The following is an 18,785-nucleotide window of genomic DNA, read 5'->3' as shown; positions in this document are numbered from 1 at the left end:
CAGCGCAGCCCACGTAGTATATAGCAACGCAGCCCAAGTAGTATATAGCAGCGCAGCCCACGTAGTATATAGCAGCGCAGCCCACGTAGTATATAGCAGCGCAGCTGAGCCCACGTAGTATATAGCAGCGCAGCCCATGTAGTATATAGCAGCGCAGCCCACGTAGTATATAGCAGCGCAGCCCACGTAGTATATAGCAGCACAGCCCACGTAGTATATAGCAGCGCAGCCCACGTAGTATATAGCAGCACAGCTGAGCCCACGTAGTATATAGCAGCGCAGCCCATGTAGTATATAGCAGCACAGCCCACGTAGTATATAGCAGCGCAGCCCATGTAGTATATAGCAGCACAGCCCACGTAGTATATAGCAGCGCCACTCACTCAGGCACTGGTAGGACTAGGAGCTCCTCCTGAATCTGCCTCATAACTTCAGCAGCACGGCAGCCAGCCAGGGGCGGAGAGCAGAGCAGAGAACGTGCTCTCTCCGCCCACAAACAATGTCACACTGGCTTCCTTCTCTTAACCTTCTCTTAACCCCTATGTGTGCCTGCCTGGCTGCACTGACTGAGTGAGAAGATGCTTGTGTCAGAGCTGGCACATAGGGGTTAAGAGAACTCAGCCAGTGTGTGACTTTGTGGGCAGAGAGAGCATGTTCTCCTGCTCTGCTCTCCCAGCTGTATCTATGACAGAGTGATTGGGCCCCCCTCTCTCCCCAGGGCCCCGGCATTTGCCCGGTGCGCCGGGTGCTGACGCCGGCCCTGATGCTGAGCCTAGACTTCTGGCTCTTAGGAGGTCCAAGATGTTTCCACGAACTTGTGTTCAATGTCATAGCTCATGTTGTGACATCATGTCATGTGGATGGCACAGAACCATTCCAAGTTCTCATCAGAGCCACATATCCTGGCCCGGTGTGAAGAAGACCTTGATTTCAACTCGAATAGTGGTGATAAGAAGGAGCAATGATGCCAGGATGGTGATGGTGAAGATTGGAAAGTATTAGTATTTAATTCATTTTATAACTTACGTCTTTTAAGCTCTGGAGTCTGCAAAAACACTAGCGAAAAAGAGACATTCAATGTAGAGAGAATAACTTCCCTGTGAATTGATTTTTCTTGGAACAGCAGGCAAATTCAAATTTTGCCTGATTCCTTCATTGCTAATTCTAGCTCTTTAGGAAATATGAGAAATCATTCCTGGGTAACTTCACAACTCACATCCTAAGGCTCACACATTGCGGTTTTTTCGCGGTTTTTCCCGATAAAAACGCTATAAAACCGCAAAAAAACCGCATACAATAAGCATCCCATCATTTAGAATGAATTCCGGATGTTTTGTGCACATGATGCGTTTTTTTCCACAAAAAAAACGCATACCGCACAAAATCCGGACATGCTCTATCTTTTTGCGTTTTTTTTGCGGATTTCCCACTCCAAAATGCATGGGGAAGTGTCCGGAAAAAACCACGGCAAAAACGCGTCAAAACCGCGGCAAAAACGCATGCGGTTTTCGTGCGGATTTCATGCAGAAAATGTCCGGAATTCTCAGGAATTTTCTGCATGAATTCCTGAACGTGTGCACATAAAAGTGCCTAAAAGTAGCACACTAATTTTCCAATTCTCAGTTTGTTTGCTTGAGCTAAACACCAATCATTCTTTGGAAACAGTGCGAGAATGATCTTTTTCTTTGTTATTTCAGGCCTCTTCTCTTTTCTCCTCACCTCCATACTGTAGAACCAATCTGCTATTATTACTTCTAGTAGTGGCCCGATGTTCTCAGTATATGGAGCCGGCACACCACAATTCCATATTCTGTTTAGTGGCAGATCAACAAAAATTGTCTTTAATAGAAATATAAGATAATAGATAATATTTAATTAAATTATTTTATTTTATTAATGTTATTAGCTGTTATGTCCAATGGTGGCGCATGTTGATTTGTGGATACTATGCCACAGGACCGGATCTGCCTAGGAAGGGGAGTAACTAAGCGGCTACAAGGAGCTCCTGATGGTGGATACAAACTAGGCTGCAGTTAGTCGCCAGGTACCACTCCTTGAAAAAGGCCATCACGCCGAAACGCGCGTCGGGGCGGGTGCACTCAGTGGGTGTGTGGACTTCCTCATCTGCCCTGGTAGTCACTTATTTGTAAGTATAATTTGGATATCTATATCATTTATATCATTATGTCTACCCAGGGTTTGTTTATGCATCAGAGTTGGACTTAAAATGTAATTGTCTATACGGTTACATTTACATGGTTAAATACTGTTGGGTTGTGCCACCCATGTTTTGCTTTTATATAACTATCTCCCCACTGACGTGCACCTTTGCGTTTCTGACATGTGCATGAACCTTACTTTCCCATGTTCCTGTTCCTGGTAAATATCTAATAAAGTTATTTGTATTTTTATAAATTATGGGTGTTGTTTGATCGTTTTTTGCTGCGGTCTTTTTCCAGGTACCACTCCTATGCAGATCCCGGTACTGTTGCTGCTGCCCTAGGGGTCAGGTTCACTGATACTGGTTTGGGTTACGTTCAGACACACTGGTCTAGGATACTGGATCATGGACTGATCACACACGGACAAAGAAGCAATGTTCAGGCACTGGCTGCAATGGGACCAGAGGACTTTGGAAACAGGACTGACCACACCGGGACCAGTGGACTTCAGATTCAGGACTGGCAACTCCAGGACTAGGGTAAAATGTTCAGGCACTGGCCACACCAAGACCAGGGGACTTCAGAAACAGGACTGGCCACACTGACAGCAGGGGACTTCGGATTCAAGACTGGCCCACTCCAGGAACAGGGGGCAACATTCAGGCACTGGCCACATTTGGACCAAGAATAAGGCACAGGACCATAGCTGCATTGAGACCAGGGCTTTGGGTTCCGGACACTGGCCATATTGGGACCAGGGATTTGGGTTCAGGACGCTTGCCACACTGGGGCCAGGGGACCTCACAACTGCAGTTTTAGAACACCAACAACATAATGACTCTGCACATTGCTTGGGGACTCCCTAAGGGAGTAGAAGTCTTTTATACAAGATGCCTCCCACCTATTGACTGGGAGCCCTCTTGCAAGTGTGCACATTTTGCTAAATGCCTATCATCAACAGGCTGAGGGGATTTTGAAAAATGTGCATGCTGTCCCTTTAAGAGCAGGGGAGCTAACCAGGAAGTACGTTGGGGACTGTGCTGAGTAAGCCGATGTCCCTGCATGGAGGGAGAAGAGAACACCATGCTAGGGCGCCAACACATATCCATATATTGTATGTGACATACCTTTTTAGGATGCAGAAAATTACTACCGTAAGCAATATAAGTATACTCATAAATCGAGCTGCCCCTCCGATTATGAAAATGTTGCTATTGCTCTTATCTTCAGCTGCATCTGACAATAGAATTTTTTTTTAATCCATAGTGATTAATACATTATAAAGTATTCAATAAAAAAAATATATAGACTTTTTTTTTTTTATTTAAAACTTCCCTGAGTACAGGCTCGGACTGGCCCACAGGTAGACGGGAGAATTCCCCGGTGGGCCCCCTACACAGCAGTGAACACCCCACAATAAGAGCCGTAGTCGGCACAATACACTTGATTCACTATTTACAAATAAAAACAACATCTCTTCATTAACTTAGAAAGCTACCCAGTTAATTATTATATGGAATCAGAGGTGAGTTTCTGGATGAGGGTAATGTAATATTTACTGGAGCAAAACTGGTGAGATGAAAAACGCTAAGAAAAAAATCCCTAAAAAAAAATGTAATTTTATTAGATTTTTTTTTAAACCAACACTTAAGGATCAAAAATAGAATAAATAAATATGTAAAGTACAATAAACAGAAGTTTACATATCTGTGTATAAGTCAGGAAACAAGGCCTACGTATCTACATAGCCTACCGAGCTGAGGAGGTTGGCACCCTAACATGGACAATAAGGCGCTCCTGCTCAACGAAGAATATCCCCCGATTACTCTAATGAGTCCTATATCTGGTAAGGACACCAGAATTGTCAAAACATATATATCTAAAAGTAAAATGGCCTATACATATTCGCAATAAGGCAGAAAAAAATAGAAAAAACTCCAATAACGGCAGAAACAAAGTGGTGCTGTATTATATTGATAATAGGAGGAAAAAGTTGGTGATCCCGGTCCGACCAACATTGTCAACGGGATGAGTTGAGATGTGAAACGCTAAACTGTGAAGCGTAGCTCATGACCGCCACCTGGTGGAATAACAAGTCACTTTTTGCTTTGCTGGATTGTTGATAGGGATACTACAAAGAATGATAGATAACTAAAAGAAACTCCAGAAAGTGGACTATCATAAAATACCGGACAAGGAATATTCAAATAAAATTGCCTTTATTAAATACACAGTGGCAAACAGTAGTACTACTCGTAAATATATAAAAGACATGTGCACATATCTGGACCATACATCAAATAATATATGAGAAAAATAAACATATAATCATATATATAAATCCTATAAAATAAAGAAAATTATTGATCACATAAAAAATAGTTATAAAAATATATGTGATCACATAAGGCCCCCCTAAAAAAGAGAGGAGAAACAATATATAAAAAGGGTATTTATATACTGTAGATAGATAGATAGACAGATAGATAGATAGATAGATATAAAAAGTATACAATGAATAAATTAAGCAGCCAGAAGTGAATCACAAGAGCAAATTTATATATATATATATATATATATATATTAAATTGTGAAATAATTAAAAAAAATATATATAAAGAGTGATCACCCCATTATGGTGACAATTCAAGTGCAGCAGTGTCTGTACCAATAGATTAATCAAAACTATAGAATGCTCAAAGTGCAAGTGTCCAAATAGGGGAAGAGATTTTGGGGCAATGTACCTTTAAGGTCCGGAAGGTCCCAGATGATGCCCACACCCCGACGCACGTTTTGGAAATAATTCCTTTATCAGGGAGTGGCGTCCTGTAAAACCGGAGAGTATATATATATGCACACTGTGTAATGCCAATAAGAGTGACCTGGGCGTAAAAGGCGCATGCGCCACCAGGAGGACTCGGAAGTCCAAGCATCTGCGTCATGTGACTGGACGCACGGGGTCTGAGTACCCGGCATTACCAAGAACACAAAGACAGAAGCAGGTCCGAATGCAAGCCAAGTCAAAAACAGGGAGTGAACAAACTTACAGGGAAACACTGTGTCAGGAAAGACAGAGGGAATGAACAGACATGGGGCAAGTCAAGAATCACAGCAGAACAAATCAGGATATACCAGAGTCAGACACTCACGCTGAAGGCAGAAGCTATAAATGACACCGCCTGCATGGTGCAGCGGAGCTAAATAGCAAACCTGAGACCAGACTGAGGCTGAGAAAAGTTAACCCCTGAAATGACCAGACTGGGAACGTGGAAAGACAGGACTCCAAACCCGGTCTGGATCAGGACAATAACGTATCTATTAAATGTTTGATCATTGACGCCAGACTTAAAGGGATTGTAAAGCATCAGGTGAATCAGAGTTCCTTAAAATGGTAAGTATCTTTCTGATTTGATGTCTGTTTTCTTCCCATGTTCACAAAGGAACTTAACATTTCAAGAAGCTCAAAGTCCTCTGTCACCACCAGCGTTTTGTGAGCAGGTTTTCCAACGGTCGGACAGCTGATCGGCCCCCTGATGGGTCTGATGATGCCAAATCATTGGTATTCTCTTCTTTGCTTCTATAAATATTCTGTGCCAAACATGTACAACTCTGCAGATATGTACTTACCATTGCTATTTTTATAATTTTTTACCTTGGTTTGAATCGGTCTCTAAACATCAAACAATTTCCGACTTCTATGGCATTTTACTATTTCCCTATCTCTAAATTTAATCAAGCGTCTCTTCCAGTAACTCAGTTTTCACCTTAAAATAACTACTTAGCACTGTCTATGTATGAGGTGACTTATTACGTATGCTCCTCTGGGAAATTACATTTTCAAATCGTCTCTCCAGAGAGGAAGAGGACTAGAACTCTAGCAATCCTAAAAGTCAATATCGACCCTATAACGAGCCTTGCAATATGACTTAGGATTAAAGCCAAACCAAAATCTCAGTTTGGAGATATAGTGTTTCGGGGTGTTGCTCCTCATCAGTGCAAAGCATGAGATCTGATTTCCGGAACCTCTCACTTAGGAGAAACTACAAACACATAAGTAATCTGATATTCATCTACTGACCAGACCAAAAAAAGGTGCAGATAGAGTAATCTAGCACTTTGTTAAAAAAAGGCTTTTATTTGAATCCACTAACAACGTGTCAAAGACGGAGGAAAAACGTCCCGCGAGAGAACTGTCATGGTTGATGCATTTTGGAGTGATACGCCTTACTCATAACTTTACTCAGGCCCACTTATATGTCCGTTCCAGAAAAAATGCGGGACTACAAGGTAACCGCACATATGATATCAATATCCTCTAAAAAATCAATACCGTTAATCAGCATTTGTGAGAAAAAGATTTAATTCCTCTGAACATTTTCATAGTCAGGATCTTCATTTTCGATAGTTGAATTTTTACTATTTTCCACCTGTGAATAAGATAAAAAAAAATGAATTTATGAAAATCTAAAGAGATAAACAGATGAATTAAATAAAAGTTGTAATTTAACTGCAACTGGAAGTGATCGGTATGAATTTTGCAAGTTTTGGTTAGAAGAAGTTTCCCTAACATCGGTGGTAAACCAAAAACTTAACTCCTCGCTGTCCAATAAGACCTTAAAGTCATATTGCTCTTCTGAGCACCATAATTATCAAGACTTATCAGCTATCCCCATGTGTGACTGCATATGATTGATATCAGGCTTCTTTCCGATATCAGTAATTTTTCTTGCATGAAAAAAATCAGTTTAACCAGCGTTTTTCGTCAATGGGGTTTGGCCAGAGTTCCATAATTTTTTTTCTTGGATGAAACAAAATAAAAGATTTCTCAAGCTTCTCATATCAAACACTCCGAACAGCACATGGATGTCATCCAATTTCTGTCTGAATTTTTTTCCGGCACCCATAGATTTTGCATTAGCAATTTGATCCAAGAATCAAGACTGGACATGACTCGATGATTTTGTGCTGACTACTTGGTCCACAAAATAAACAGATATGAAAAGTATGAGTGTCATCTGTGAAAAATACTGAAAAAAATTGATATGAAAAACATCAATTGGCAAGACGTTGGCAGTCCCACCCTAGTCAATAGAGCTGGCTGAGAGAGGAAGAAGTGCTCTCTTGAATTGAGGCAGCAGAATTGTCAGCAGGAGCATTCTTTGACCACCCCGAGCCAGCGTCGAGCATACCAGACATTATCTGTGTCAGTTCTTAGATACATGAAAAGAAAAATAAAATTGTCATCTATATCCCAATTATTTGTTTAACCCCTTAGTGACCGAGCCAAATTTTTGAAATCTGACCAGTGTCACTTTATGTGGTAATAACTCTGCAACGCTTCAACAAATCCCAGTGATTTTGAGATTGTTTTTTCGTGACACATTATACTTTATGATAATGGTAAATTTTGTTCAACATTTTTTGTGTTTATTTATAAAAAATATCAAAAATTTGAGAAAAATGTTAAAAAATTAGCAATTTTCTAAATTTCAATGATTATCCCTTTAATCCAGATAGTCATACAACAGCAAAACATTAATAAATAACATTTCCCACATGTCTGCTTTACATCAGCACCATTTGTAAAATGTTATTTTATTTTGTTAGCATTTTAAGAGGTTTAAAAATGTAGCAGCAAATTTTTCATTTTTTCAAAGAAATTTACAAAATTTATTTTTTTAGGGACTTATCCATGTTTGAAGTGACTTTAGGGGTCCCATATATTGGGAAACCCACAAACGTGATACCATTTTAAAAACAGCACCCCTAAACATATTGAAAACTGCTGTCAGGTAGTTTATTAACCCTTCAGGTGCTTTACAGGAAGTAATGCAAAGTGGTATGACAGAAATGAAAATGTGTATTTTTACCACCTAAGTGTTGCTAACTTCTAAACAGATTACTACAGCTGTCAGACTCTATGGCCACTATTTGGTCATGAATTGCCATGGCAAACATCAGGACAACAAAATCATGACCTAAGGGCACCAATTGTGACAAAGAAGAAGCCCCCACATTCTGTTAACCATTTATAATGATGTAGTCACTATTGACAGCAGCATCTAAGGGGTTAAACAGATTTAGATGGTGCAAATGCTGATCGTGGCTGGTACAGCAAGTTGTCAGCTATAGTGTACAACTGACAGATGCTGGATTGTCATCTGTATGAGGAGGCTATTCTCTTATATCTCAGGTCAGTTAAAAGACGTATTGGCGGTCATTAAGGGGTTAAAGAATGGAAAAAACTATTTATCTGTCACCACTGGCCAATAAACTTTTCTCAAGAACCACATGGATGGCCCACAGACCCGACACACGGATCTCTTTTTCTCCTTCTCTGGTATCAACACAGAGCCAATCTACTCTTTGCCTGTCAGCCTCTAGGCTTGGTATATAATGCCCAACTTTATATGAGCCTTCTTTATATGAGCATCAATTCATTCAACCAATGGCAGAAATGTCACCAAGGAGGCACTATGATGGGCAACTGTGTTTGGATCATTTTGATGAGATTGTAAAATTCGAGCATCCCATAAAACAGGCTTAAGTCAAAGGTTTTCGTCACATGGTTGGCCCACAGACCCAACACACGGATATCTTTTTCTCCTTTTCTAGTATCAACAAAATGCCAATTTAGACCTGTCTCTAATCTTCCCTTCATCTCTAAACTCCTCGAACACCTGGTCCACTCCCGTCTTACCCGCTATCTCTCAGATAACTCTCTTCTTGACCCTCTTCAATCTGGCTTCGCTCTTTACACTCTACTGAAACTGCCCTCACTAAAGTCTCTAATGACCTACTAACAGCTAAATCTAATGGTCACTACTCCATGCTAATTCTCTTGGATCTCTCTGCAGCATTCGATACTGTGGATCATCAGCTCCTCCTCACTATGCTCCGCTCCATCGGCCTCAAGGACACCGTTCTCTCCTGTTTCTCCTCCTATCTCTCTGACCGATCCTTCACTGTATGTTTTGCTGGTTCCTTCTCCTCTCACCTTCCCCTTACTGTTGGGGTTCCTCAAGAATCAGTCCTAGGCCCCCTCCTCTTCTCTTTGTATACTGCCCCAATTGGACAAACAATCAGTAGATTTGGTTTCCAGTACCATCTCTATGCTGACAACACCCAATTATACACCTCTTCTCCTGTTGTCACGCCGACCTTTTTAGAAAACACCAGTGATTGTCTTACCGCTGTCTCTAACATCATGTCCTCCCTCTATCTGAAACTAAACCTGTCAAAAACTGAACTCCTCGTGTTCTCTCCCTCTACTAACCTACCTTTGCCTGACATTGCCATCTCCGTGTGCGGTTCCACCATTACTCCAAAGCAACATGCCCGCTGCCTTGGGGTCATCCTTGATTCTGACCTTTCATTCACCCCCCACATCCGATCACTGGCTCGCTCTTCTTACCTGCATCTCAAAAACATTTCTAGAATTCGCCCTTTTCTTACTTTCGACTCTGCAAAAACTCTTACTGTTTCACTTATTCATTCTCGTCTGGACTATTGTAACTCTCTACTAATCGGCCACCCTCTTACCAAACTCTCCCCGCTCCAATCTGTCCTGAATGCTGCTGCCAGGATCATATTCCTCACCAACCATCACACCGATGCCTCTACCCTGTGCCAGTCATTGCACTGGCTACCCATCCACTCCAGAATCCAGTACAAAACTATTACCCTCATCCACAAAGCACTCCATGGCTCAGCACCACCCTACATCTCCTCTCTAGTCTCAGTCTACCACCCTACCCGTGCCCTCCACTCTGCTAATGACCTCAGGTTAGCATCCTCAATGATCAGAACCTCCCACTCCCGTCTCCAAGACGTTACACGTGCTGCGCCGATTCTTTGGAATGCACTACCTAGGTTAATATGATTAATCCCCAATCCCCACAGTTTTAAGCGTACCCTAAAAACTCATTTGTTCAGACTGGCCTACCGCCTCAATGCATTAACCTAACGATCCCTGTGTGGCCTATTTAAAAAAAAAAAAACATAATCAGGTTCCTCGCATTATGTTCTCATTCACTTTATGCAGTTAATAGCCCTCTGTGTCTGTACTGCTACATACTTAGGCTGATAACTGGTTCATGCAGCTTTACATGAACACCCGAGCCTTACACTATTGCTGGTCCGAATAACTAAAGCAATTGTCACCATCCACCTCTCGTGTCTCCCCTTTTCCTCATAGTTTGTAGCTTGCGAGCAGGGCCCTCATTCCTCCTGGTATCTGTTTTGAACTGTATTTCTGTTATGCTGTAATGTCTATTGTCTGTACAAGTCCCCTCTATAATTTGTAAAGCGCTGCGGAATATGTTGGCGCTATATAAATAAAAATTATTATTATTATTATTATTATTCTTTGCCTGTCAGCCTCTAGGCTTTGTATACAATGCCCAACTTTATATGAGCCTTCTTTTTATTAGCGTCAATTCATTCAACCAAAGGTAGAAATGTCACCAAGGAGGCTGTCATGATCCCAATGGCAGGGGATCACAAAAGGACAAGCACAAAAACAAAACAAGCTCTAGGGTGATTGAACCTGAGCTGACCGCGATCCTGAACCTAAACACACAACTAGCAGTAGCCGGGGAACGTGCCTACGATGATTCCTAGACGTCTCGCGCCAGCCGAAGGATTAACTTCCCCTATTAGAAGAAACACAGACCTCACTTGCCTCCAGAGAAACACCCCACAGAAATAGCAGCCCCCCACATGTAATAACGGTGAAATGAGAGGAAAGCACATACGTAGTTATGAAAATAGAATCAGCAAAAATGAGGCCCGCTAAAGCTAGATAGCAGAGGATACAAAAGTGAACTGCGCGGTCAGCGAAAAACCCTTCAAAAAACCATCCTGAAATTACTTGAACTCATGTGCCAACTCATGGAACATGAGAAGTAATTTCAGCCCACTAGAGCAACCAGCAGCAAGGAATCCCATATCTGCAAGCTGGACTAAGACAAAAATTAAACAAAACGTGGAAAAGGAAAATCAAAACTTAGCTTGTCCTGAAGATAACAGACGCAGGGAGCAGAGGTAAAAAGACACGCTGATTACATTGATAGCCGGCGAGGAAATGACAAAAAAGCCAGGTTAAATAGGAAACTCCCATAACCTGATGGAACAGGTGGACACCAGAGACCGCAGAGAACACAAGTCACCCAGTACCATCAGTAACCACCAGAGGGAGCCCAAAAACAGAACTCACAACAGTACCCCCCCTTGAGGAGGGGTCACCGAACCCTCACGAGAACCACCAGGGCGACCAGGATGAGCCCTATGAAAAGCACGGACCAAATCGGCAGCATGAACATCAGAGGCAATCACCCAAGAATTATCCTCCTGACCATAACCCTTCCACTTGACCAAATACTGGAGTTTCCGTCTGGAAACACGAGAATCCAAGATCTTCTCCACAACATACTCCAATTCACCCTCCACCAGCACCGGAGCAGGAGGCTCAAGCGAAGGAACGACAGGTACCTCATACTTCCGCAACAACGACCGATGGAACACATTATGAATAGCAAACGATGCCGGGAGATCCAAACGAAACGACACAGGGTTAAGGATTTCCAAGATCCTATAGGGACCGATGAACCGAGGCTTGAACTTAGGAGAAGAGACCTTCATAGGAACAAAACGAGAAGACAACCACACCAAGTCCCCAACAAGAAGTCGAGGACCCACGCGGCGACGGCGATTAGCAAACTGCTGAGCCCTCTCCTGGGACAACTTCAAATTGTCCACCACATGACTCCAAATCCGATGCAACCTATCCACCACCATGTCCACTCCAGGACAATCAGAAGGCTCCACCTGACCAGAGGAAAAACGAGGATGAAACCCCGAATTACAAAAGAAAGGAGAAACCAAGGTAGCAGAACTAGCCCGATTATTAAGGGCAAACTCGGCAAGCGGCAAAAAGGAAACCCAGTCATCTTGATCAGCAGAAACAAAACACCTTAAATAAGTTTCTAAAGTCTGATTAGTTCGTTCCGTCTGGCCATTCGTCTGGGGATGGAATGCAGACGAAAAGGACAAATCAATGCCCATCTTAGCACAGAACGTCCGCCAAAATCTAGACACAAACTGGGATCCCCTGTCAGAAACGATGTTCTCCGGAATGCCATGCAAACGGACCACGTTTTGAAAAAACAGAGGGACCAACTCAGAGGAGGAAGGTAACTTAGGCAAGGGTACCAGATGAACCATCTTAGAAAAGCGGTCACACACAACCCATATGACGGACATTTTTTGAGAGACAGGGAGATCCGAAATAAAGTCCATGGAAATGTGCGTCCAAGGCCTCTTCGGGATAGGCAAAGGTGACAACAATCCACTGGCCCGAGAACAGCAAGGCTTAGCCCGAGCGCAAACTCCACAAGACTGCACGAAAGAACGCACATCCCTCGACAAGGAAGGCCACCAAAAAGACCTGGCCACCAAGTCTCTAGTACCAAATATTCCAGGATGACCTGCCAACACAGAAGAATGGACCTCGGAGATGACTCTACTGGTCCAATTATCCGGAACAAACAGTCTTTCCGGCGGACAACGATCAGGTTTATCCGCCTGAAACTCCTGCAAAGCACGTCGCAAGTCTGGGGAGACATCCGAAAAAATCACCCCATCCCTAAGGATACCAGTGGGCTCAGAATTTCCAGGGGAGTCAGGCACAAAACTCCTAGAAAGAGCATCCGCCTTCACATTCTTTGAACCTGGCAGGTATGAAACCACAAAATTGAAACGGGAGAAAAACAGTGACCAATGAGCCTGTCTAGGATTCAGACGCTTGGCAGACTCAAGGTACATCAGATTTTTGTGATCAGTCAAGACCACCACACGATGTCTAGCACCCTCAAGCCAATGACGCCACTCCTCAAATGCCCACTTCATGGCCAAAAGCTCCCGATTACCAACATCATAATTCCGTTCAGCGGGCGAAAATTTTCTAGAAAAGAACGCACATGGCTTCATCACTGAGCCATCGGAGCTTCTCTGTGACAAAACCGTCCCCGCTCCGATCTCGGAAGCATCAACCTCAACCTGAAAAGGAAGCGACGTATCTGGCTGACGCAACACAGGAGCAGAAGAAAACCGGCGCTTAAGTTCCTGAAAGGCCTCCACAGCCGCAGGAGACTAATCAGTAACATCAGCACCCTTTTTAGTCAAATCTGTCAAAGGCTTAACAACACTAGAAAAATTAGTTATGAAGCGACGATAAAAATTAGCAAAGCCCAAGAACTTCTGTAGACTCTTAAGAGATGTAGGCTGCGTCCAGTCACAAATAGCCTGAACCTTGACGGGATCCATCTCAATAGTAGAAGGGGAAAAAATATACCCCAAAAAAGAAATCTTCTGGACTCCAAAGAGACATTTAGAACCCTTTACAAACAAAGAATTGGCCCGCAGGACCTGAAACACCTTCCTGACCTGCTGAACATGAGACTCCCAGTCATCAGAAAAAACCAAAACATCATCCAAATACACGATAATAAATTTATCCAGATATTCACGGAAAATATCGTGCATAAAAGACTGGAAGACAGAAGGAGCATTAGAAAGTCCAAAAGGCATCACCAAATACTCGAAATGGCCCTCAGGCGTATTAAATGCGGTTTTCCACTCATCACCCTGCCTTATCCGCACAAGATTATACGCACCCCGAAGATCAATCTTAGTGAACCATTTAGCCCCCTTAATGCGAGCGAACAAATCAGTCAACAATGGCAAAGGATACTGATATTTGACTGTAATCTTATTCAAAAGACGATAATCAATGCAAGGCCTCAAGGAACCATCTTTTTTGGCCACAAAAAAAAAACCTGCTCCCAAAGGGGACGAAGATGGACGGATATGTCCCTTTTCCAAGGACTCCTTAACATAATTCCGCATAGCAGTATGCTCTGGCACTGACAGATTGAACAAACGACCTTTAGGGAATTTACTGCCAGGAATCAAATCTATAGCACAATCGCAATCCCTGTGAGGAGGAAGCAAATTGAGCTTAGGCTCCTCAAAAACCTCCCGATAATCAGACAAAAATACCGGAACCTCAGAAGGAGTAGATGAAGCGATAGAAATCGGAGATGCATCATCATGAACCCCCTGACATCCCCAGCTTAACACAGACATTGTTTTCCAGTCCAGGACTGGGTTATGAGTTTGTAACCATGGCAGACCAAGCACTAAGACATCATGTAAATTATACAGTACCAGGAAGCGAATCACCTCCTGATGAACGGGAGTCATACGCATGGTCACTTGTGTCCAGTACTGAGGTTTATTCATAGCCAAAGGTGTAGAGTCAATTCCTTTCAAAGGAATAGGAACTTCCAGAGGTTCCAGACTAAACCCACAGCGATTGGCAAATGACCAATCCATAAGACTCAGGGCAGCGCCTGAATCCACATAGGCATCGACGGAAATGGATGATAATGAACAAATCAGCGTCACAGACAGAATGAACTTAGACTGTAAAGTACCAATGGCAACAGACTTATCAACCTTTTTTGTGCGTTTAGAGCATGCTGATATAACATGAGCTGAATCACCACAATAAAAACACAATCCATTTTTCCGCCTATAATTTTGCCGTTCACTTCTGGACTGAATTCTATCACATTGCATTATCTCAGGTGCCTGTTCAGAAGACACCGCCAAATGGTGCACAGGTTTGCGCTCCCGTAAACGCCGATCAATCTGAATAGCCATAGTCATGGACTCATTCAGACCTGTAGGCGCCGGGAACCCCACCATAACATCTTTAATGGCCTCAGAAAGGCCATCTCTGAATTTTGCAGCCAGAGCGCACTCATTCCACTGAGTAAGCACCGACCATTTCCGAAATTTCTGACAATATATTTCTGCTTCATCTTGCCCCTGAGAGAGAGCCAATAAAGCTTTTTCAGCCTGAATCTCTAGGTTAGGTTCCTCATAGAGCAAACCCAATGCCAGAAAAAACGCATCCACATTGAGCAACGCAGGATCCCCTGGTGCCAATGCAAATGCCCAATTCTGAGGGTCAACCCGCAGGAAAGATATAACAATCTTGACCTGCTGAGCAGGGTCTCCAGAGGAGCGAGATTTCAAGGAAAGAAACAACTTACAATTGTTCCTAAAATTCAGAAAACTAGATCTATCTCCAGAAAAAAACTCTGGGATAGGAATTCTAGGTTCAGACATAGGCGTATGTACAACAAAATCTTGTATATGTTGAACCTTAGCAGCAAGATTATTCAGGCTGGAAGCCAAACTCTGGACGTCCATGATAAACAGCTGAGGTCAGAGCCATTCAAGGATTAAGAGGAGGAAAGAAGCAGTCAAGCTGCAATTAAGGCTAGGCAGCAAACACTGAGGAGGAGGAGAAAAAAAAAAAAAAAAAAAAAAAGACTTCCTCAGACTACTTTTCCTCCTACTTCAGCCAAAACGATGACCAATTTTTTTTTTAGGCCGGCTATACTGTCATGATCCCAATGGCAGGGGATCACAAAAGGACAAGCACAAAAACAAAACAAGCTCTAGGGTGATGGAACCTGAGCTGACCGCGATCCTGAACCTAAACACACAACTAGCAGTAGCCGGGGAACGTGCCTACGATGATTCCTAGACGTCTCGCGCCAGCCGAAGGATTAACTTCCCCTATTAGAAGAAACACAGACCTCACTTGCCTCCAGAGAAACACCCCACAGAAATAGCAGCCCCCCACATGTAATAACGGTGAAATGAGAGGAAAGCACATACGTAGTTATGAAAATAGAATCAGCAAAAATGAGGCCCGCTAAAGCTAGATAGCAGAGGATACAAAAGTGAACTGCGCGGTCAGCGAAAAACCCTTCAAAAAACCATCCTGAAATTACTTGAACTCATGTGCCAACTCATGGAACATGAGGAGTAATTTCAGCCCACTAGAGCAACCAGCAGCAAGGAATCCCATATCTGCAAGCTGGACTAAGACAAAAATTAAACAAAACGTGGAACAGGAAAATCAAAACTTAGCTTGTCCTGAAGATAACAGACGCAGGGAGCAGAGGTAAAAAGACACGCTGATTACATTGATAGCCGGCGAGGAAATGACAAAAAAGCCAGGTTAAATAGGAAACTCCCATAACCTGATGGAACAGGTGGACACCAGAGACCGCAGAGAACACAAGTCACCCAGTACCATCAGTAACCACCAGAGGGAGCCCAAAAACAGAACTCACAACAGGAGGCACTTTGATTGGCAACTGTGTTTGGATCATTTGGATGTAATTGTAAAATTTGAGCATCCCATAAAACAGGCTTAAGTCAAAAGTTTGTATCTTCTTAAGAAAAATTAAGTGTGGAATCACTGAAAACTTCTGTATAATGAATAAAGGAGATATTATTGTAGATTGTGATTTACATCAATACCTTTAATGTATCATAATCGTTTGCCACATGTTTCTTTTCCAGCTCCGCATACGTGAGTTTCGGAATTTGTCCAACCTTTGTAATAATAAAATTGACATGCAATATATTACACAATTAAAAAGATAAAATTGCAAGATTTTATTTAAATTCCTTAAGAAAAGCATGTAATCTCATTGAGAAGGTCCATCTTCGGAAGGTGAAGTTGTACATGAAAAGTTTCCATAATACCTCAGCTGTGAAAATAAAAAAGAATCCCTCACGTCACCAATTGGTGCTACTTTGTGAGTCAATGTTGGATCCTTTAAAGGTATCTAATATGGTGTTTGTAATATATTAAGAGGATTAACACTTTAATGGGAGTTATGCTTCCTTAACCATTAATCGACTAATTATTCTACTACACACAAAGCTTTTGCCAACACCGGGGCTAATGATTTTATTTTGTGAGAGATTTCATAAATTCTACAGCTGGCCATATTTAACTGTACTAAATATATAATATCGTATACAGTTAGGTCCATATATATTTGGACAGAGACAACATTTTTCTAATTTTACCAAAAAACCAAGGAGAGAGTTTCGACCCAATTTTCTCTTTTGTTTCAAGTAGACATATGAACATGTAACCAAAACAAACTACTTGAAAATCTAGCCAATAACACAAAGAAAATATGATAAAACATAATATTTTATTAAATATAAAGACGCTAACAAACAATAACACAGACAGTCGGAGGAGGCACAAAAATACACAAATAAAGATATAAAAGTTTCTATATAAGGACCACTGATAACCGTGTATATACAGTATAGTAATATTATGTCCCTTCTTTTTTTGCTCAACAGGTATGTATGAGACACGGCAAAGAACCACTATCAAATAGAGAAAGATGTATAGTAAAGTGCACTGTGCATGACGCTAATAGCAATAGTAGTGACAATATAAGGTATAATACCTATAACTTCTCCATATATTAGTATCTATAAAGTACAAGAAAAATAAGGTGCATTATAAATGTGGCTGACCTTACCAGTGCTCATGATGTGCCTCAACCCCGCACTCCAACGCGCGTTTCGCAGCACGTCGCTTCCTCAGGGAGTGACGTGCTGCGAAACGCGCGTTGGAGTGCGGGGTTGAGGCACATCATGAGCACTGGTAAGGTCAGCCACATTTATAATGCACCTTATTTTTCTTGTACTTTATAGATACTAATATATGGAGAAGTTATAGGTATTATACCTTATATTGTCACTACTATTGCTATTAGCGTCATGCACAGTGCACTTTACTATACATCTTTCTCTATTTGATAGTGGTTCTTTGCCGTGTCTCATACATACCTGTTGAGCAAAAAAAGAAGGGACATAATATTACTATACTGTATATACACGGTTATCAGTGGTCCTTATATAGAAACTTTTATATCTTTATTTGTGTATTTTTGTGCCTCCTCCGACTGTCTGTGTTATTGTTTGTTAGTGTCTTTATATTTAATAAAATATTATGTTTTATCATATTTTCTTTGTGTTATTGGCTAGATTTTCAAGTAGTTTGTTTTGGTTACATTTTTCTAATTTTGGTTATAGACATTACCACAATGAATTTTAAACAAAACAATTCAGATGCAGTTGAAGTTCAGACTTTCAGATTTCATTTGAGGATATCCACATTAAAATTGGATGAAGGGTTTAGGAGTTTCAGCTCCTTAACATGTGCCACCCTGTTTTTAAAGGGACCAAAAGTAATTGGACAATTGACTCCAAGGTTATTTCATGGACAGGTGTGGGTAATCCTTTCGCTATGTCATTCTCAATTAAGCAGATAAAAGGCCTGGAGTTGATTTGAGGTGTGGTGCTTCCATTTAGAAGGTTTTGCTGTGAAGTAAACATGCGGTCAAAGGAGCTCTCCATGCAGGTGAAACAAGCCATCCTTAAGCTGCAAAAACAGAAAATAAAATCCGAGAAATTGCTACAATATTAGGAGTGGCAAAATCTACAGTTTGGTACATCCTGAGAAAGAAAGAAAGCACTGGAGAACTCATCAATGCAAAAAGACCTGGGCGTCCACAGAAGGTAACAGTGGTGGATGATCGCAGAATAATCTCCATGGTGAAGAGAAACCCCTTCACAACAGCCGACCAAGTGACCAACACTCTCCAGGAGGTCGGCGTATCAATATCCAAATCTACCATAAAGAGAAGACTGCATGAAAGTAAA

The 18,785-nt window shown here is 41.9% G+C and overlaps 1 protein-coding gene across 2 annotated transcripts in view; it reads right to left on the bottom strand.

Annotated features, from left to right (window-relative positions):
• Positions 1 to 6,498: 6,498 nt before the first annotated feature.
• Positions 6,499 to 18,785, bottom strand: part of LOC138651039 (uncharacterized) — a 39,320-nt gene continuing 27,033 nt past the window's right edge. For both annotated transcript variants that reach the window (XR_011315430.1, XM_069740977.1), the window contains 2 exons: positions 16,569 to 16,643; positions 6,499 to 6,589 (listed from right to left, as the gene is read on the bottom strand). Coding sequence is in view for 1 of the 2 variants with exons in the window: in XM_069740977.1 (XP_069597078.1) it covers positions 6,521 to 6,589; positions 16,569 to 16,643 (144 nt within the window). In the remaining variant the exon portion in view is untranslated. The remainder of the gene's footprint in view (positions 6,590 to 16,568; positions 16,644 to 18,785) is intronic.

The sequence above is a fragment of the Ranitomeya imitator genome, chromosome 10, assembly GCF_032444005.1.
Source record: "Ranitomeya imitator isolate aRanImi1 chromosome 10, aRanImi1.pri, whole genome shotgun sequence".
Lineage (NCBI taxonomy): Eukaryota > Metazoa > Chordata > Amphibia > Anura > Dendrobatidae > Ranitomeya > Ranitomeya imitator.
The sequence above is the reverse complement of the archived record's forward strand: the minus strand, read 5'-3'. Positions and strand labels throughout refer to the sequence as shown.